Source organism: Watersipora subatra, chromosome 1, assembly GCF_963576615.1.
Source record: "Watersipora subatra chromosome 1, tzWatSuba1.1, whole genome shotgun sequence".
NCBI lineage: Eukaryota > Metazoa > Bryozoa > Gymnolaemata > Cheilostomatida > Watersiporidae > Watersipora > Watersipora subatra.
Genome location: NC_088708.1, coordinates 14122440 through 14144451, shown reverse-complemented (window position 1 = coordinate 14144451; position 22012 = coordinate 14122440). Strand labels below are relative to the sequence as shown.

Genomic DNA, 22012 nt, shown 5'->3' with positions numbered 1-22012 from the left:
TCCAATATGTAAAGAAAATTGTCTAAGTAAAGCAAGCCTAATCCACATTCGTCGTGAAGATATTCGTTAGTACAAAGTTTCTCTTGTTCAGAACTTATTGTGCATTATAGATTCATATGTAAAACTCAGCTTAGACCAGTCAACTTCGTTAAAGGACCAATAACGTATAAATCAACCACTCAACCCGGAAGGTATGTTCAACCAAAGCAATCAATATAGGCTACATGTAACTATCGTTTTTACTTATGCTAACAAATAATACTATAGATTGCACAATTGGCATTTATATTTTTATTATTAATCCTAATATTTGTAAACTGAATGCTTTATTTCTTAATTAAAACGTTTCGTTGTGTTATAGCTCCTTTTACTACTTTTAATTACTAAGGCAATGCTATAACGACACTATATCAAACCCAGCGTAGCTATCGCAATCAATCACGATTATTGATAAATGTAATCAATGTAATAATTCCAAATACCTGTTGTAACGTTCTTGAGTTGATCTCGATCCCAGTGCGTCCACCAGGTTGGAAATCCGGGTTCGAAAAGAATACATTTCTGTCCTACGAATCTCCCACCTCAGGTTAGTTAGAGACGCTCTGCCAGCGTGTAACAATCGTATTGGATCTTGCCTTAAACCTGGAAGTTCTAGCCTGAGACGAAAAGGTAGAAAAGATGATGAGTTAGACTGATGATGTCGTTTGATAGAATATCAAGACTCTAGACTACCTCCGCTATCTAACTTTAGCTAGATTACACAGTTCATGTTGACGTGGTTGCTGCCCATAAATCAAGGTTATTGACGGTTCCCTTTTCTATGAATGTTGTGAGTCAACCTCCGCAACTATCTATTGTTCAGAATATATAGAATCCGTCTTATGCTCAATTCCAGCTATAACAGTTACCCCTTAAGGTGCAAAGGAACAAAAAGGAGCTAAAAGGGACAAACAAACAATATTACTTTGTTTAAGTACATAAAATTTATTCTAGCATAAGGTACGTTTTAGCAGGGTATATAATTAAGCTTCACTGTTTTAATTATGGCGTTTTGATATGAGTGAAAATAAAAGAAAAAAACTAATAGACTTATAAATATGACTCTGTTGAAAAACGTATATTTGTTATGTACATGTAAAGGGGAGCTGTAATATCATGCCATTTCTCTTTATCTCACCTGTGTAGCCTAGGACACTGTTTACCATGTCTGTTTATCTTACTTCTGTAACATCAGACATCGTGTACCATTTTTCTTCATCTCATTTGTGTAACATCAGACACTGCCTACCATTTCTATTTATTTCACTAATGTAACATCAGACAATGTGTACCATTTTTTTCATCTTACTTATGTAACTTGAGACACTGTTTCGCATTGCAGTCATTAACCAAGTGTAATGACTTCATGACCTCTGAACAGTATTAGAACACAGCGTGGAGTTTATCAATAAACTTTATCACCATCAAATAGTCCACAAAGTGCAAGTACCCCTTGACTGCTAGGTTGGTTAGACAGTCAATACGCTGTTGGTAGCACTTTGGTAGAATTGATTACTGTGATGATTATCTGCCTGTTCAACTAAAGTGGTTAGATAAAAAGATATGCTCGGTAGACCATTGCTACATTAGTTATATATAGCACCCATAGGCACTCTAGTTAGAGACCTTATTGTATATCAACTAGCACAATTCCTGAAAAACTGATCCTATTCTTGATGCTGTTTTAATTGTCTTTTCTTCTGATGGCAGTAAGAATATGTTAACAATTTTGTCAAGAGATAGACCTTGCCTGCAGGCAAGTTGGCAAACCTGGCAAAAGAATTTTGCATTATATTTCTAATTTTGTTGTAGTGAAAAATTTAAAAGCACTAAAAATGAGTGAGAAAGAAAATGGAGGATCAGCATATCTGTATGAAGACGTCGGTGATTGTATAAAGCAGCTCTCGCATCTCTCTCCAGGTAGATATCATTCAACACCGTGGAAGACCAAACAACTTTGGTGATGATCTATTTTAAAAAATGGCCAAAATATTGAAAATTCACAGATGTGTCAAACTCTTACCTTTATTGTATATTTGTAAACAATATACCATAGTCCATGTACTTCCATTCTGAAGGTCTCACAATTCATTGCCTTTGAACACTACACATCACCCTGTGCTTCTCTGTGAGTGTACACACTTTACCATGAATATGTCATAAAAAAACTTTAAAAATGGATGCAAACAATTCAACAAATTTTAAAGATTGATCTTAAAAATAACCGCAAAATGTTTGTAGGAGATCCGGTTTTTTATTATTATGCAGGCACGGCCATTTAACCTTAACTGTTCTATGCCTTTCCGCTACACATTTCTTGACCCGCTCACTCCTCTCTGGATTGCTTCAACTAAATTTAGTGAAGACTCATGGTTTGTTGTTTTATACGAAGGCACTGATGAGTACACAGAGGCAGCAGCTAGCATGCTGACAAACCAGAAACTGCTTACAAATCTCCGTAGTCTCCTTGCAAATGACTCAACAGAGACTGCTGATGCTGCTCCTGCAGCTCAGCTCGTAGCAGAGCTTGCCAAATCTGGTGAATATTCATTCTAATTTTTGATGTTGTTAGTTTTTTGGTGTAATCAGTTGTACCTGTAGGTTTAGTAAAGCGCCATCAATGAGTTGAAGTCTTCGTGGGTAAGCATTTATAATGATTGAGATCGCATTCCCAAGCTTGGAAAGTTGGCACTCTGTAGCATCCGTGGTTGTTCAGAAACTCACCAAAGTCTGAAGAGAGTTTTTCCTATAATATTTATTTGTTAAAAAAAGTTTTTTTGCAAATAATCCTATGATGAGCGGAAAAGGTTTCGACAAGGTCTATGTTATAATAGCTATCTTAGTTATTCACATCGGTCTGCAATAATCAAATTTTGATTTATAGTAATTTTATTTTAAATGTCAAGGTGTCAAAAAACTGATTACTGCTACACTTTTAATTTTAAATAACCTTAAAAAGAGTCACTGACATTGTAAATTAGAAACATATGATATTCTTTAACCATATGAAAACTTGTCTCCTCTGAAGGATGGATGCCCAGTGATTGTTTTGAAAGTGGGCTGGTATCTGATCATCTTGTGTATAAGCCATAACCTAGCCAAGCATAGTCCCTTCTTGCAAAGTGTATTGCCAGAGGTTACGTTTATAGTTCACAGCAGTTGTTCTAGATATAATCATGGTCAGTGTAATTGCAGTTTCAAAATATCATTGCAGTGATCAATAATGGACTTACTATTGAACAGCTATCTGGAGTGCTCGTGATAGCTTAAAGGTTGTCTTGCAACAAAATTCACATTACAGTTATTTGGTATCAAAAGATTCACCATGTCTTACTCTGTTGTGTGGTAGGTGCCAAATATGTGGAAATGTGATTACAAGCTCTTAAAAGCTCAAAAACGAAAAACCGCCGTAGATTCGAATCTGTTTATTTCTCTGACGTAGTCATTACAGTTTGGTTATTGTCTTGTCACGTGATGTTCTTTAGTGAATTGAAAGGCCAATAAAATGCTCAATATAAAACTTATTGTAGCACTAGTTTATGACAAACACTTCGGGTTTTACCGAAGACCCCGTATCAATTATAGATGCTCGCTACCTTACAGTTTTGTTTCGGCTTGATCTAATCGTCAAGTTGTAATCTGATCATGTGACCTAATAATTCGCAAATAATTTTTGCAGCACTTTTCGATTATCACAGGTGACCAACAAGCTCGTCATGATTATCAGACAATGATATGTACTCCTTCGAGCTAAGGTTAGAAAATTTAATGAATTTTTACGGTAAGTTATAAGATATCAGTGCTAAAAGTGACAGCATTACAATGACGATAAAACAGACGCGTAAGAACAATAGACATGGTTTTATTGAATGCGCGAAGTATATTTGGGAAAATATTTCGACGAATGAGGTTGCATGAAAGTGTAAACAGAAACCATCTTGTAATAACTACGTCCCATTTGAGTCGTTTTGGAAAGAGAATTCGAACTACGGCGGTCTCGTGTGGCTGCGATTAACTGTTCGTTTTTTAGCTTTTAAGAGCATGTAATCGTATTCCCACATATTTTGCACCTACCACACAACAGAGTAAGACATGGTGAATCTTTTGATACCAAATAATTGTAATGTGAATTTTGTTGCAAGTCAACCTTTAATATGGTTATATCTATTGTAGTCACACAACTAGGCCACACCATAACTAACTCTCCCAAGTGGTGGACAGTCATGGTCAAACAGAAGCAAAAATGCTCATGTGTATAGCCAAACTGTATTTTGCATGTGTTGTAATCTACCTGACCATTACATCGCATGTTACGCAAACGTAATATCTGTATATCTGTTAGTAAATTGAGGCATCTAATTACGTTGATAGAGCAGACTCTTGCATCAGAACCAAACTTATTTGTATGCATTCAGGAGAGAGACCATTTGATCTCCAGCATTTGTTTCAAGATTTATAGACTGAAATGTTCATCTTAGCTCTGACAGATGATAATGTCGTGCATGCAGAATTGTTGTCTGTTCATATCTCTGTACTTTGAAAATTCATGATATATCACGCGCTAACATTTTACAGAAACTGCTAGAGTCACTCTTCACCACGACGGATTTATCGCTCTTCTAGTTCCTGTTATGAACTCTGATGACAGGGAGCTTAGTTTGCAGAGCATAAGAGCGCTTGGGAACCTTTGCTATGAGCAGGGTATGTTATTAACAAATGTGGCTATGCTATGGGTTTTTATATATTTATATTTTAAAAGAACATTTAATTATTTGTGCTAATAGTTGGACAGCTCTGCAATTTTCTTACTTGCTCAAATTCAGTGTCAGGCGTTGGTACGACCTTCACTGGCACATCTAACATCTAATTGCAGATTGTTCGTAGCAGTCTGTTGATTTTTGGTTATACCTTGTATTACCTGATCACTGTATTCTCTTTGCTCTATATATTGGCTGGATTAATTTATCCTTTCTGTACCAAATATTAACTAATTCTCTCTGTACCATATATTTACTGGTTGAACTGATTTTCTATGTACCATGTACTAACTGGATCAATTTATTCTCTCTACACCATATATGGACTAGATCACTTTAGTCTCTCTACACCATATATGGACTAGATCAATTTATTCTCTCTATACCATATATGGACTAGATCAATTTATTCTCTCTATACCATATATGGACTAGATCAATTTATTCTCTCTATACCATATATTGAATGGTTCTTTCTGTACCATGTATTGAATGATTCTCTCTATCATATATAGACTGGTTATCTGGTTCACTCTCTACCATATGTAGACTGGTTCAACTGGTTCATTCTGTACCATATATTGATGGCATTAACGGATTCATTCTGTACCATGTATTGACTGAACTGAATTAATTAATAAGAAATCTTAGAAGTAGATATTTATGTGCATACAACGTATTTTGTGCAGACCAATGCAGGGAACAGATAGTGCAGGAGAAGGGATTGGCTGAGCTCAGTTTGGTTCTGCAGTTCTGTGTCAATCAACACACCTCTCATCTAAAGCTTAAGACTGCATCTGCTGGATTCCTTCACAACCTTCTCAATGGAAATGGTTCGTAGCTAGGACATATTATTCCTATTTTTCTTTTGCAATTATCCCTATTTACTATCCCTTAATTATTATACCTATTATATTATACTATATAATATTATATATATAGTTTTCTTTTTGCAAACTACAGCCAGTCAGTAGTCATAAACATCAGCATCACTCATTAGTGCCTGACACTGTCTGCAAGTACTAACTGGAGAATGACTGGTGTTAGAAGCACTTGTCAATAAACCAGTTATCGGGATTCTTAGCCTGTAAAAATTGATATGCACTACACTAACTGAAATTTGTATATATGTTAAATAGGGTATATTTATATTGTTTGTCAATAGTTGGTTTTTGACATTCATACAGTTATTATGATATCTGATTAAGCCGATCTTGTTTGGGTACTGGCCAAGGCCAATAGGGAGGTGATAACATGATCATGATATATAGTGACAAAAATATTTGTCAGATACTCACTAATGATACAATTACATATGTAAGATACTCACAAATGATATTATTACATATGTAAGATACTCACTAATGATATTATTACATATGTCAGATACTCACAAATGATACAATTACATATGTAAGATACTCACTAATGATATTATTACATATGTAAGATACTCACTAATGATATTATTACATATGTCAGATACTCACTAATGATACAATTACATATGTCAGATACTCACAAATGATATTATTACATACCCTAGGACACTTATGTATTCGCGGCATCTAACTTTCGCGTTTTCGCGGCGTCATCCTCTCGCGAAAGTTTCATGTGCGAAACTAAACTATCATAACAAACGAGCGAAAAAGCGAAACTAAATAGCTTTGTTCATTGATACTGTATAATTGAATTTTATAACGACATTTATTTTAACGTTTTTAACGACCATTATAGCATCGTTAAAATATAAACCGACAAAATAATTTGACTGTCAAAATTTATTACGTTATTATTTTGCAATTATTTAGGATTATTTTCCCATTAGGAATGCTTTATAATGATAGGAATTTGATGTCAATGCACATGCATTAGTTAGCGTTATCGTTTGCTGGGGACATCAATCAATGCAGTGAGCACCGTGTGTTGAAAGAAAATAAGACACATGCACTGACACTCGCAGTACTACACAAGCAGCATGGCTCTGGAAAGGTTTGGATTCACCACTGACACCTCTTCAATAACTTGTAATTTTTTTAGATTTGTTTTGTTTCAAGTGATGTGACTGACGAGACGTTTTTAAATTAAAATAGGCAAAACATGACCGCAGTTAATACGCTCAGAAAAAAAAACATCTTTTCCTTTTGAGCGTTTTAACAAAGATCAATTTTGCGGATTTTATTTTAAGTTCATTCGGAGGCTTTTACGCTTTCGATGGGACACAGCCAAGCAGGTGATTGATAAAACTTAATCTTTTGCAAACCTTTATAAAAGTCGTTAACAAAAATATTTTGCCTCTGATGATGATAATAATGATGCCTAAGAACTACTAGAAGTTGATGTTTGTCTCTATGGCTTGGAATGAAGTGACATTCTACAGCGATAAAAACCGCGTCCATGGCCGTTGGGCAAATAACTTTTCGAATAAAGGATGTTGAAGTCGAGTTATCTGAAGGAATTTATCATTGCGTTGGAACTGACCAAACAAATCCGTTTGAGTCGACCTTGCGTTTGAGATGAAATGTTACATTTTATCTGAGGGCGAGTTTTTCGAGTTGGACTGTACTTACCGTAAAAAATTCCCAAAAAGTTGGGGCGGCTCAGCCGGCCAGCTGCCCCAGCGAAAACTGGCCTGTTGATAGTCCAATAAACAAATGGCAGCAAGCGATCAAATTGCATTATCGACCTTGCCCACACCATTCTACCTGCGGTTCACAATTACAAACTAGTCGCAAATTGAAATTTTTTTTATCGGTGAACCGAACCTGAGGAATATAATTATGTTTGTTCCACTGCATTTATTTTCACATCACTATATTTTCGCACTCATCAGAGCTGCGAAATTAAGTTGCTTCGAAATTTTACTCTGTGAGCTACTCACGAAACTAAATACTAGCGAAATATAAGTGTCCTAGGGTATGTCAGATACTCACTAATGATACAATTACATATGTAAGATACTCACTAATGATACAATTACATATGTCAGATACTTACTAATGATATTATTACATATGTAAGATACTCACAAATGATATTATTACATATGTCAGATACTCACTAATGATATTATTACATATGTCAGATACTCACTAATGATACAATTACATATGTAAGATACTCACAAATGATATTATTACATATGTCAGATACTCACTAATGATATTATTACATATGTAAGATACTCACAAATGATATTATTACATATGTCAGATACTCACTAATGATACAATTACATATGTCAGATACTCACTAATGATATTATTACATATGTCAGATACTCACAAATGATACAATTACATATGTCAGATAATCACTAATGATACAATTACATATGTCAGATACTCACTAATGATATTATTACATATGTCAGATACTCACTAATGATACTATTACATATGTCAGATACTCACTAATGATATTATTACATATGTAAGATACTCACAAATGAATTTATTGCATATGTCAGATACTCACAAATGATACAATTACATATGTCAGATACTCACTAATGATATTATTACATATGTCAGATACTCACAAATGATACAATTACATATGTCAGATAGTCTCAAATGATACAATTACATATGTAAGATACTCACAAATGATATTATTACATATGTCAGATAGTCACAAATGATATTATTACATATGTCAGATACTCACTAATGATATTATTACATATGTAAGATACTCACAAATGATATTATTACATATGTCAGATACTCACTAATGATACAATTACGTATGTCAGATACTCACTAATGATACAATTACATATGTAAGATACTCACAAATGATATTATTACATATGTCAGATACTCACTAATGATACAATTACATATGTCAGATACTCACTAATGATATTATTACATATGTAAGATACTCACAAATGATATTATTACATATGTCAGATACTCACAAATGATACAATTACATATGTCAGATACTCACAAATGATATTATTACATATGTCAGATACTCACAAATGATACAATTACATATGTCAGATACTCACTAATGATATTATTACATATGTCAGATACTCACAAATGATACAATTACATATGTCAGATATTCACAGATGATACAATTACATATGTCAGATACTCACAGGTGACACTTACGTGTCAATATTTGTTTTATCATGGCAGATTACACGTAAGATATCAGCAGCATTTTCATGAAAATGATTGTTCTAGTTACACAGTAGTAGCTAGTAATGCAATATATGCATGTTGTTTGATGAATAATGTGCATAATCAATCATTCTTTAAATATATTTCTAAAAATAAGCTGATGTCAAGTTCTATGGCATTAGCTACAAAACTTAAACTTAATTTAAGGTTGACTTACAACAAAATTCACATTACAGTTATTTGATATCAAAAGATTCACCATGTCTCACTCTGTTGTGTTGTAGGTGCAAAATATATGGGAATGTGATTACAAGCTCTTAAAAGCTCAAAAACGAACAGAAAATCACAGCCACACGAGACCGCCGTAGTTTGGATTCTCTTTCCAAAACGGCTCAAATGTGACGTAGTTGTGAGAGATGGTTTCTGTTTACACTTTCATGCAACCTTATTCGTCGAAATATTTTCACAAATATACTTCACGCATTCAATAAAACCATGTCTATTGTTCTTACGCGTCTGTTTTATCGTCATCGTAATGCTGTCACTTTTAGCAGTGATATCCTATAACTTACCGTAAAAAATCGTTTAATTTTTTAGCCTTAGCTTGAAGGAGTACATATCATTGTCTGATAATCATGACGAGCCTGTTGGTCACTTGTGTTAATCGAAAAGTGCTGCAGAAAGTATTTGCGAAGTATTGGGTCACATGATCAGATTACGACCTGCCATTTAGACTAAACCAAAACAAAACTGTTAAGTAGCGAGCATCTATATTTGATACGGGTCTTTGGTAAAACCCGAAGTGTTTGTCATAAACTAGTGCTACGATTAAGTTTTATATTGAGCTTTTTATTGACCTTTCAGTTCACGTGACAAGACAATAACCAAATTTCATGTCTATGTCATCGAAATAAAGAGATTCCAATCTACGGCGGCTTTTCGTTTTTGAGCTTTTAATCACATTTCCACATATTTGGCACCTACAGCACAACAGAGTAAGACATGGTGAATATTTTGATACCAAATAACTGTAATGTGAATTTTGTTAAAGCCAACCTTTAAGTTTGTGACGCCTAGCCTAGTTTGTGCTGGATCACCTACCTCACGTACTACTACAGATAACAGAAACTCTAACTCACGTCTCTTACAAAATCATTCATTTGGGCCCAAAAATAAGGTTTTATTATTATTTTTACTTGCCATGACAAATATTCCAATAAGATTTTATCTTGGTACAGTCAACCCTTTACAAATAGTTTAATTCCAGTGAATAAAATAGAAGTTCATTCGTATGCTATTATAACTGCATTGTATTTTAGATCAAACGCTCCCATACACTTATTTTATTTGGACTCAGTTTGAAGTCCTACAATAACTTGCTAATAACTACTACAGGTGTAAAAAATTCATTATACAGAGATGTAAAAAGAGGTTGAAAATTAAATTAAAAAAGGAAGTATTCACTAAACAAAGCCTTTTGTTGTTACCATAGAGATCAAACAAAAGTATAGACTTAATGATGCTCAGGTGTGCGGGTAGTGGTAATGCCAGAGACACGGGGTGGGTGTACCTTATCTGTTAGATTATTACAATTAGATAAAGAAAACAGCTTGTCTGAATGCTCAACATTTAATAAGTGTCTCTCATTAGTCACACCAATAAACATGAGTCACTAGAAACTTCCAGAACAGTGGGTGTGGTTAACAGCAATATAAACATATGGGTAGACAACTCTTAATAATACAACATCCAACTTGGTTCAGATTAGATTTAAACAAATTTATGGTAACTTAGTTTATTAATGTCAATTTCTTTACTTTTTTATTAATTTTGATCTTGAAGTTTCAAGCATCATATCTTGAAGATTTCTTTAGTTGTAGAGTTAATTATTATACGTACATTCTGTTAGACTTTTCATATGATGAGCTTTTAACTACATATCTGCCATTCCTAGTTGCACCTAGCTTGTGATTATTTCATGATTTATTTAGCTTGAAGTATAATTGTAGCAAGAATAATAATAGTAATCATCTAGCATCTAAGTGTTTTGTATGTACACGTACTTCCTGAAAGCACCGTCTGCAAGGCCATTTTAGTACCTACTTCATACTATAGTCATTACTTCATCTACGCCTGTGACCTGTCATACATTCTCCTTCACACCTGTCATACATTCTCCTTCACACTTGTCATACATTCTTCTCCACACTTGTCATACATTCTCCTTCACACCTGTCATACATTCTTCTCCACACTTGTCATACATTCTCCTTCACACCTGTTATACATTCTCCTTCACACCTGTTATACATTCTCCTTCACACCTGTCATACATTCTTCTCCACACTTGTCATACATTCTCCTTCACACCTGTCGTACATTCTCCTTCACACCTGTCATACATTCTTCTCCACACTTGTCATACATTCTCCTTCACACCTGTCATACATTCTCCTTCACACCTGTCATACATTCTCCTTCACACCTGTCATACATTCTCTTCCACACCTGTCATACATTCTCCTTCACACCTGTCATACATTCTCCTCCACACCTGTCATACATTCTCCTCCACACCTGTCATACATTCTTCTTCACACCTGTCATACATTCTCCTACCCACCTGTCATACATTTTCCTCCCCACCTGCCATACATTCTCCTCCACGCTTGTCATACATTCTCCTCTACACCTGTCATAAATTCTCCCTCACACTTGTCATACATTCTCCTTCACACCTGTCATATATTTTCCTTCACACCTGTCATACATTCAAGTACACCAAATGCTATCACATCTTTAGCTTGCCTTATTTGCATATTGCTTAGTCTAGATTATTTCTGCTCAACTTTAGCAAACTGATGAAACTAGAATGTCTGATTTCAAAAATTAAAATATTTTTGAAAAATTTGTTAGCATATCTATAAAATGTAAACGTAACTCGCTTTTCATTGCCCTTAGTAAGTTAGAAAATATACAAAAGGCCTAAATTAGACTTTGTTATTGAGCTGCTTCAAAAGTCATTCACCTGAGCAGCGCACACTTGGAACAGGGTCAGGCTTTATTTAACATATTATCATTCGACTTACCAGACAGCAATCGTAAGGCATTCAGACCTCGTCATTGAGACATGGATGCTGGACATTTGAGACTAAGTCTCCGAAGTTAAACCTCTGAGGTGCTGAGGCTAATGCTTTGAAGCTGAACCCTAAGGTGCTCAGGCTAAGGCTTTAAAGGTAAACTTTTGAGGCACTGAGGCTGGGCCAATCAAGACACCACTACTAATTTACTGGAGGACGAGTCTGAATCGTTCAGCTATTCTAAGTTACATCAGGGTGATAAATTGTGTCTATTATTTATATACAAAGCTGGTTTTCTCCTCTATCCTTTGACTCTGCTCATGAGCCGGTGTTGATATCTGCCTCTAGCAGGCAGCAGGTGTCTGTTGGAGAGATCAGCATCTGTTGGAGAAGTCAGTGTCTATTGTAGAGCTCCGTATCTGTTGTAGAAGTCTGTATTAAGGCTGTACTGAAGACAGACATTTTGTCATTGCTTCGTGACCTGCTTGAGCGCAATGCTAAGTGTGACTCCATAACCAGCTTCTCTTATATGACATTTTCTAGCATAGCTGAAATGGGTGAGTTGGTTTTCCTTCTCAGGTTCACATTACAGAGATCAGAATATAAATTGGGTGACTATTTCTTTAGTGTCATGGGTAGCATTTGATAAGCAGATGACTCATATCTAGTGCTGCACGATATCTTTGCATGTACATTCGATTATTTGGTCTCAAAATATATCGAATATCAAAAAATATCGAACATTGGAGTTGTCTTCTTTTGATATATAGTATTAGGCGATATGAGAGGATATTGGTAAATATCGGTTGAGAAACAGGAGTTACAACCTCGTTACAATAAAGAGAATAGACAACTCCATTTTTGCAAAATAAAATAAGCCGATATTTCGATAAAATATCGGCTTCAATATTCATATCGACTCGAAAACTGACCAAATATAAAATCATCCACTGAGATATATCGTCATATCGAATTTTATTGTGTCATCGTGCAGCACTACTCGTATCGCATTGTAAACATTGTATTACAGCTACTTGTACATTCTGTATGTCTGCGCATTAGCAACAGTAGGGGTATCTTGCATATCTACATGAAAAGACAATGAAATATTAAAATCATCAATTTGCTTACTAGGGGAGGTAACTTTGTAGCTGAATATCTGGTGAACTAATCTGGTGAAGTAGTAAGATAATAATTATCTCAAATTGATTATAACACTTCAAATCTTTTTTTACACGTGACAACATGACCTATTTTGGCTGGTTTCTATTCTAAATGTGATTCATTTTGTTTCACCAGTTTTCAGTATGTTAATTGCGCAACTCATTGACTGCTAGAAGATCAGAGGAAGTTAACTGGGCGATTGTAATCAAGGCTCTTGTGTGATATATGTGGTGCATACCTGTTTGAATAAAATTGTCATTGGATGATACGTGGGAGTTCTGATTGGATGATTCGTGGGAGCTCTGAATGAATGTATCATACATGGGAGTTCTGATTGGATGATACGTGGGAGCTCTGATTGGATGATACGTGGGAGCTCTGATGGGATGATACATGGGAGCTCTGATTGGATGATACGTGGGAGCTCTGATGGGATGATACTTGGGAGCTCTCATTGGATGATACGTGGGAGCTCGGATGGGATAATAAGTGGGAGCTCTGATTGGATGATATGTGGGAGCTCTGATGGGATGATACATGGGAACTCTGATTGGATGACACGTGGAGCTCTGATTAAATGATACGTGGGAGCTCTGATTGGATGATACGTGGGAGCTCTGATGGGATGATACATGGGAGCTCTGATTAAATGATACGTGGGAGCTCTGATTGGATGATACGTGGGAGCTCTGATTGGATGATACATGGGAGCTCTGATGGAATGATACGTGGGAGTTCTGATGGGATGATACGTGGGAGCTCTGATGGGATGATACTTGGGAGCTCTGAAAGCTCTTAAGTTTATACAGCTTTTAAAATGTCTGCTTATTTTTTGTTGCTAAGCATTCTTTTGCACTATTTTATGTGATACTGTATTGATTGTGCTGTCACATAAAGTTATGTAGTAACTCAAATTCAAATTGATTAGTTATTTTTCAAAGTTAATATTAACCTTTAAATTAAAATATTATTTTAACAACATTAAATTAGGCATGACAATTTACATCAATGCCTAAATGCTAGTACATCCAATAGAGATTCATATTGGACTTGGTGAGTCATTTAGTGGCAGCTCACGAGTTTTGTAGCCATCTGAACCAGGGAATACTGACTTGGAGTTATTCTATCATTCTTTACTTATGAGCTAAAGTATTTACGTGTATGTCATTCACTGAATAGACCCTGAATTTTTTATGAAAAGTATATCTTTGTATAAGGGAGCCTTTATCCTTGTACATTTTGTAAGAACTGCTAGAATAAAGTAATTTTCTGTGTATATAAATGGTAGTATTTCATGTGTTTCACATTATTTTAGAGAATATATGTTGGCACAAGTTTATTTTGAAATCTGAATATTAGTAAAGCTGACAGCAGCAGTAGAAAACTAATAATATTTTCTGGTACTATGTTCAGAGGGTGGGAGTGAAGCGCTACTAAAGGCTGACGTTGTATCCCTGCTGCTGAAGATATTCGTACACTCTAACATAGCAGACACAGATGACGTTCTTCTCTCAATCTTATCAGCCATGGCATCTGATTGCGGTGAGTCATTAACTTACCATACGTTGTGTCATAGTCACCATCATTTGTCACTTGTCTTAGCATGTCGTTTTACCTTGACAGATGAGGTAAAGAAGTTATTTGCTGAGTCAAGTCTTGACATGCACCTCCTCAAGATCATATCGCTACTCTCTAGCAAGACAGATGAGGATTCACAGCAGCTCGTAAAGGCAGCTTCGGAACTCCTTGTGCTTGTACTTACCGGCGGTTTGTAGTCCCACCCATCTTCAATCCAGAACTATGTAAATAGTAAATGTTGCTTTAAAGTTTTCATGCTGCACCTATTGCAGGCGTAGTACGTGCTCATCCAGATTTATATTGTAAAGGCTCCGCCGTGACCCTTTACAACTCCACATGAACCAAACCCTTTTCAGAGTATGAATATATATACAGTCAATGCATGCGTACAATAACTGCAATGGTGAGACTGTCCCGTGCTCTGCTCTCCCTTGGCTCATCAGGCTTCTCATATAGCTCTTATGATCATAGACTCCCCCTTCTAGATGGACGACTTCTGTCGACTTGGCAGCAGGTTGGTTTATTTGGTGCCGGCTCGGTGGTCAGCCGGTCGATCTTCTACTGGTTGGCGGTTGGCCAGTCTTCTACTTGTCCGACGTCCGACGGGGCTGACCCCAGTCTCATTCGGCTGGTCCGGGCCATCTTTCCTTGGCTGTCTGGCCATGTCGGCCCCTCTTGGCTCTCGGTCCAGTTGCTAGTTTTTATTACGCTATACCTTTGACTTGGAGTAGCTGCATGTACGCTGAAGTGTGGGTGTGTGTGCGCGCGTATGCATGCGTGTGTACAATATTAATCAGGGTGAAATCTACGCTTCGAATTCCACTCGCTCGTGTATATGTGCTATTATATACATGTTTGTGTATCTATGCTATAATATACATGATGCTATACATATGCTATTGTATATCTGGTGGTGTACATATGCCAATATATGCATGTAGGTGTATATATGTCAAGAGTATACATGTTAGTGTACATATGCTGTTGTATACATGTTGGTGTACATATGCTAATGTACACATTGCATCCTCTATTAATGAGGGCTTATGCTCTTATTTGTACAGCACCATAATGCTCCCAGTTATAAAGATGCCTAATTTAGGGACGAGTCTTTGTACCACACCGCATCTCACATATACTGTAGATGAAGCGATGAAGATTTGGTTTGATGGAGGCGAGGGTTACGTGTTTGCATCTGTCAGCGAGTGGTTGCAGAGCACCAATGGACAGTTACTACAGTCTGCTGCCTTTGCTATCGGAAACTTTGCTCGTGGAGAAAGCAACGGTGACATAATTATACAGAGGGGGATTAGCTTAGAGCTCTACAAGTCTCTAGATCAACTGCAGGGCGTCGCGGATGACGCTAGGACAGCCCCTACGATTCATGCAATACTCAGTGCACTGAGAAATATGGCTATCGCTCGTGAGTTTAGAAGCTTAGATAACTTGGAGAGAAGGCTGTGATGGAATCTTTTGCGTTATTGTGGGAAATCTCTAGCTTAGCTTATTATACATGGGTTTGTGTATTTGCAGCACGCAACAAGATACAGCTGCTGGAGCAGAGGATTATGGGCCATATCCTGCCATACATGAAGAGTGACAACAGCATAGTAACGAGCAAACTTGTTGGAGTTGTTCGCCTTCTTATTGATGGACAAGGTAGGTTGTGTTTGTTAAAACAAGTTGCATTATGCTCAGAGCGCATTCACTTGGAGCAAGCTAAAAGCTCATATCCTTCTGAGCTTTTGGTCCTTTACAAGACTATGTAGTGTTTGGGTTGTATATATCCACTTATCAATTCTCAGCCTCTCAAGCGATGCCTTTCTTTGTCATTTTTTGTGCAGAAGAAGAATCTACAATCTTAGGTCAGAATGAAGAAGTGATCAGACGACTGGTCGAGTTTGGTGACTCTCAGACAAATGCCTTACTCATGGGTGAGTCACTAGTAGTCATCTCTATTGTCAGACTAGTGTGAAGTAGTGCTAACATACTCATAGGTGGGTTATTAGTAGGTATCTCTATTGACAGACTAGTGTGAAGTAGTGCTAACATACTCATAGGTGGGTTATTAGTAGGTATCTCTATTGACAGACTAGTGTGAAGTAGTGCTAACATACTCATAGGTGGGTTATTAGTAGGTATCTCTATTGTCAGACTAGTGTGAAGTAGTGCTAACATACTCATAGGTGGGTTATTAGTAGGTATCTCTATTGTCAGACTAGTGTGAAGTAGTGCTAACATACTCATAGGTGAGTTATTAGTAGGTATCTCTATTGTCAGACTAGTGTGAAGTAGTGCTAACATACTCATAGGTGAGTTATTAGTAGGTATCTCTATTGTCAGACTAGTGTGAAGTGGTGCTAACATACTCATAGGTGAGTTATTAGAAGGTATCTCTATTGTCAGACTAGTGTGAAGTAGTGCTAACATACTCATAGGTGAGTTATTAGTAGGTATCTCTATTGTCAGACTAGTGTGAAGTAGTGCTAACATACTCATAGGTGAGTTATTAGTAGGTATCTCTATTGTCAGACTAGTGTGAAGTAGTGCTAACATACTCATAGGTGAGTTATTAGAAGGTATCTCTATTGTCAGACTAGTGTGAAGTAGTGCTAACATACTCATAGGTGGGTTATTAGTAGGTATCTCTATTGTCAGACTAGTGTGAAGTGGTGCTAACATACTCATAGGTGAGTTATTAGTAGGTATCTCTATTGTCAGACTAGTGTGAAGTAGTGCTAACATACTCATAGGTGGGTTATTAGTAGGTATCTCTATTGTCAGACTAGTGTGAAGTAGTGCTAACATACTCATAGGTGAGTTATTAGTAGGTATCTCTATTGTCAGACTAGTGTGAAGTAGTGCTAACATACTCATAGGTGAGTTATTAGAAGGTATCTCTATTGTCAGACTAGTGTGAAGTAGTGCTAACATACTCATAGGTGGGTTATTAGTAGGTATCTCTATTGTCAGACTAGTGTGAAGTGGTGCTAACATACTCATAGGTGAGTTATTAGTAGGTATCTCTATTGTCAGACTAGTGTGAAGTAGTGCTAACATACTCATAGGTGAGTTATTAGTAGGTATCTCTATTGTCAGATTAGTGTGAAGTAGTGCTAACAATTTTAGTAGAAACTCTGCTACAGCCTTAAATCAATCAAACACTAAAAGTATTTGAATGTCTCAGTGTTTTACCAAGTCAAAGCATATTTTAAATGACTTCATGCTAACTACCTCAACTCATCATGTACAGGGGAGTCAACAAGATGCCTGGCATGGATAGCGAAGAACAGCAGAGACCTGACAGCTCTCGACACACTCCTGCAACAAGGAGCATTCAAACACTTTGTCTCCCTTATCAGCTCTGATCACGCTGTCATGCAAAGCGAGGGAATCATCGCTGTTATGGTCATGTGTAAATCTCTTCCTGGTTAGTGTCGATAAGGCCATTCAACAGCCAGTAGCGCTGTTGAATCTGTTTAATGGCCTTATCATTCTAATTCACACAGTTCGTTAGCTAACATTATCGAGTTGAACTAACACCAATGTCTTTCCTACTCATTCATTTTCAATAGAATATTCCGGCGTTTGCCATGTTCCAAATTCCAGCATGTGCAATTATATAGGTATAGGCCATAGTAATACAGATAAGACATCAAGTTTAAATTTTTATAAGTCTTCCAGTTACGTTACCTAGAGATAACCATAGAGATAACCATAGAAATATTCATCACTCTCATTATCATTCGTGCTACTGTGCTGCCTGAGTTTATTATGTGTATTTTAATAATAGCCTTAGCTTCCAGTCTTCTGAGTTTTGCACTAAGGTTACTCACTTTAGGCTATTGACTTATCCGTGCTTCTTCGTATACAGAGGATACCAAGAGAGTTATAAAGGAGTCCTCTCTGATACCAACACTTGTGAAAATGCTGAGTAGAAAGGAAGAGATCGCTATAGAGCTTTTAGGAAATGGACTTCTTCTTGTTTCTGAGTGTATAAATCTAGGTCAGTACTTGACTTGTAATCCTTCTATGCTGCTGCTTGGTGCGGCAGTTCGTACGATAGGTCTAGTTTGTGATTGGTCACAGCGTGGCTGTTTTAAATGACACTCTTGTTCTTAATAAATCACTCATCGCTGTATTCTATTTAAAAACGCTCGAAGTTTGGTTGGCTGTTTATTACATAATTCTATGTCATTCCAAAGGTTTTTGAGGTATTAACAGTAGTCGGTATATCAAAATGGAGTATGCAGAGTTAAAAGAGAGTGTAAATGTGTTGTCTTAAATTATTTTTGGGAACAGCTCTTCAAAAATGGATTATGATGTCAGCTTAGCTTATTGCAAGCAGAGGCTGTTCGTGTTTTGAAGAACGTTGTTACACAAACAATAGTTCTGTGATCTTGGCTGGACATGTCTGAGCCCAGTGTCAAGGGAACCTCAACAACTGGAGAGATGCCCAGTTGCAGAGAGCAATTTAAGGATGGATGTCATTCTTGTCTTCACCAGTAGTCTTTTTGGGAATTGAACCCCCAGCCTGTGGATTGTAGGTCAGGCGTTGCAGATCACTTGTTATCATAATTTTACTAGATTGTTAAATTATTAACTATCTATTAATGAAATAACTAGAAAACCACTGACCTATTTCTAACACTCATTCATATAACTTGTTGAATTTGCACATTTGCACCTTGCCAAAGTTGGAAATATAAGCTCTGTATATATATACTACCTACATAAACCTCATTAACATGTTGGACTCTGTACGGAGTATAAACCTTTAACTCTATGAACTTTCTAGACAGTGTGAACTAACTTAAATCTATGAACTTCCTAGCCTGTGTGAACTGCCTTAACTCTATGAGCTTTCTAGACAGTGTGAACTACCTTAAGTGTATTAAATCTCTCAAGTATGTGAACACCATTACTATGAACTACCTAAATTATGGCTAGAAACTATCATACTGAGAGCTATACGTATTGCAAATGTTTCAAATTGGACAACTCCAAATGCTTGTAAATTTTTATTGACTTCATTTATGATAATTCTTTTTTGTCTTACAGTTTCAATTTTACTCTATTTCTAATAATCTATTTCTACAGTAGATTGTCTTTCTCAGCAGTTGAACTCTTTTTGCATCTTCATGTCAACAGCATTCTACTTTTTGTAAAATTATGTTAGTGGGAATGCGCTAGTTCAGGCTATATAAGTGTAGTATGTAGTAGGCTATATAGGCCATGTAGGTGTTGCTCATCTCTTATCTATAAACTCGGTATGGAAAGAGTGTATGCAAGATGAAACAAGCCTTTATTTATTAAATAACTTGGAGTTATCATCCCATTTGCCACAGTTTAGGGACAAATTTAAGAAAACTTGATTGCAGGATTAAAAGAGGAACTAAAGAACGCAGAAGGACTTCAGGAGTGTATTGAGCTTTTGCCTTCCAAGACTAGTGACTCAAAAACCCTTGATATGCTAACATACATAACACGATGCCTTAGGACATAGCTGAGAAAGGACGGCTTTGGGATATCTATGATTGTTTCTATCATAGCGGTGCTCTGTTAGTAGAGTGATTTAACTAAGTCTTGTCCATATATCATGTATTTCTAACAAAATGGGAAGTTATATTCTCTTGTTTTTCTCATTATGTAGACAATTTAAAGTAGTAATGCCTTGATTTACGAACAGATGGTGCGCTGCTATCTTGCTTGGGTTACATCGAAACACTGCTCTATATGAAAAGTGAGAGATGGGTGCACGTGTAAGAATCATAATTTCATACAAACCAAATGAGCAGCAACCAAGGTTGAACTCTACTAGAAATCACAAATTATCCTGTGATAGCATAAGATCCTGTGATAGCATAAGATTTGTGTTAGCTATTCAAATGCTTGGAGCTGAATAAAAACAACCTTTATCAACGTTTCACTATCTTTCCATGTTGTTTGTTTACTTCTAGTTTTATATCATCCTTATTCCGTTAGTGTAATGATTTTGTAATAGCTTATCTTGTTATAAACTTCAGAGAAAGTTGTTTTTGACTTTCACAATATTCATTTAGGATCTTGTGCATATATTAGTTATCCTTTTTGATATGATTTAAAGTGATAGATATGCTACATATTATTTGTTTTTATTTTGTGTTGCTGCTGCTTGACACATAATAAACAGTTAAATCTTTGCAAAAATATAGACTTTTAGCTCATCTTATCAAATTAGCTTTTTATGATTTACTAGTTGCATGTATTACCTTCCGGATTTATTCATGAGATTACATGAGGTATGCATTATTAAAGGAGATAATGCGCTGGAGGTATTAGTGAGGTGGAAGTGTTGGTGTGGTGAAAGCGTCGCTGTGGTGAGGGTGCTGCGGCAGTGGGAATGTTGTTATGTTGGGTTTGAGGCGGTGCCAGTGGTCCTGCTACGCTGTGAGGGCTATAGTGCTAGAGGCATGGCAGCACTGAGGGTGCCTAATGAGTGGAGGGTTGTTGTTTTAGGAGTACTGCAGTACTAAGGGCGCTGCTGTGCTAGAAGTGCTATAGTGCTGGGGGTGATAAAGTGCAGGGGTGCTATAGTGCTGGGGTGCTGTAGTGTTAGGGGCACTGCTGTGTTGGGAGTGCTATAGTACTAGGAATGCTGTAATGCTAGGGGTGTTATAGTGTTAGGGTGCTATAGTGTTAGGGGTGATATAGTGCTAAGGTTACTATAGTGTTAGGGGCACTGCTGTGTTGGGGGTGTTATAGTGCTGGGGGCTGTAACGCTAGGGGGTGCTATAGCACTAGGGGTACTGTAATGTTAAGGGTGTTATAGTGCTGGGGGTGTTATGCTTGGGGTGTTACAGTGCAGGGGTGTTATAGTGCTGGGTGTGCTACGCTGGGGGTGCTATAGTGCTGGTGTGCTATGCTGGGAGTGCTATGGTACTGGGGTGCTGCTGTGCTTTAGGCACTGCTGTTTGCTTATATAATCAATCTGAAATTGAGCCGAACCTATCAAATATCACATACCTTCAACTTGGAGGTCTGTAAAAGCAAGTGTTAGGCATTCTAACATTTACATGTTACAACAGCACTGTTTGTATGTTGTTAATCTTTATTCAATTTGGAAGGTTATTAATCGATGAGAACAATTTCAAGTTATTACGTTTGAATAAATATCAAGTGCTGTTCAACAAAAGGGACCAGAGAGCATTGTGTATAGATCAAACACGCTGCTATCGGTCTCTCACCTTCCTAGCTACAATGGAAATCATTG

General features: G+C 36.6%; 1 protein-coding gene across 1 annotated transcript; it reads left to right on the top strand.

Annotated features, from left to right (window-relative positions):
- On the top strand, window positions 1–20916 carry LOC137405236 (rap1 GTPase-GDP dissociation stimulator 1-B-like). The gene is made up of 14 exons (XM_068091469.1): window positions 1–191; window positions 1852–1959; window positions 2432–2578; window positions 4615–4740; window positions 5486–5629; window positions 12447–12575; window positions 14596–14724; window positions 14806–14949; window positions 15905–16183; window positions 16294–16419; window positions 16605–16694; window positions 18014–18190; window positions 18635–18766; window positions 20142–20916. The coding sequence occupies exons 2-14, from the start codon at window positions 1875–1877 to the stop codon at window positions 20264–20266; spliced, it is 1833 nt and encodes a 610-aa protein (XP_067947570.1). The 5' UTR covers window positions 1–191; window positions 1852–1874; the 3' UTR covers window positions 20267–20916.
- Window positions 20917–22012: the final 1096 nt, after the last annotated feature.

Bases quoted from the DNA above. Each gene is read 5' to 3' on its own strand.
- LOC137405236 (XM_068091469.1), top strand. From the start codon at position 1,875: ATGAGTGAGAAAGAAAATGGAGGATCAGCATATCTGTATGAAGACGTC. The intron at 14,725-14,805 runs GTGAGTCATTAA...TTACCTTGACAG, and splicing joins AGCCATGGCATCTGATTGCG to ATGAGGTAAAGAAGTTATTT. The intron at 14,950-15,904 runs GTTTGTAGTCCC...CATATACTGTAG, and splicing joins TGTGCTTGTACTTACCGGCG to ATGAAGCGATGAAGATTTGG.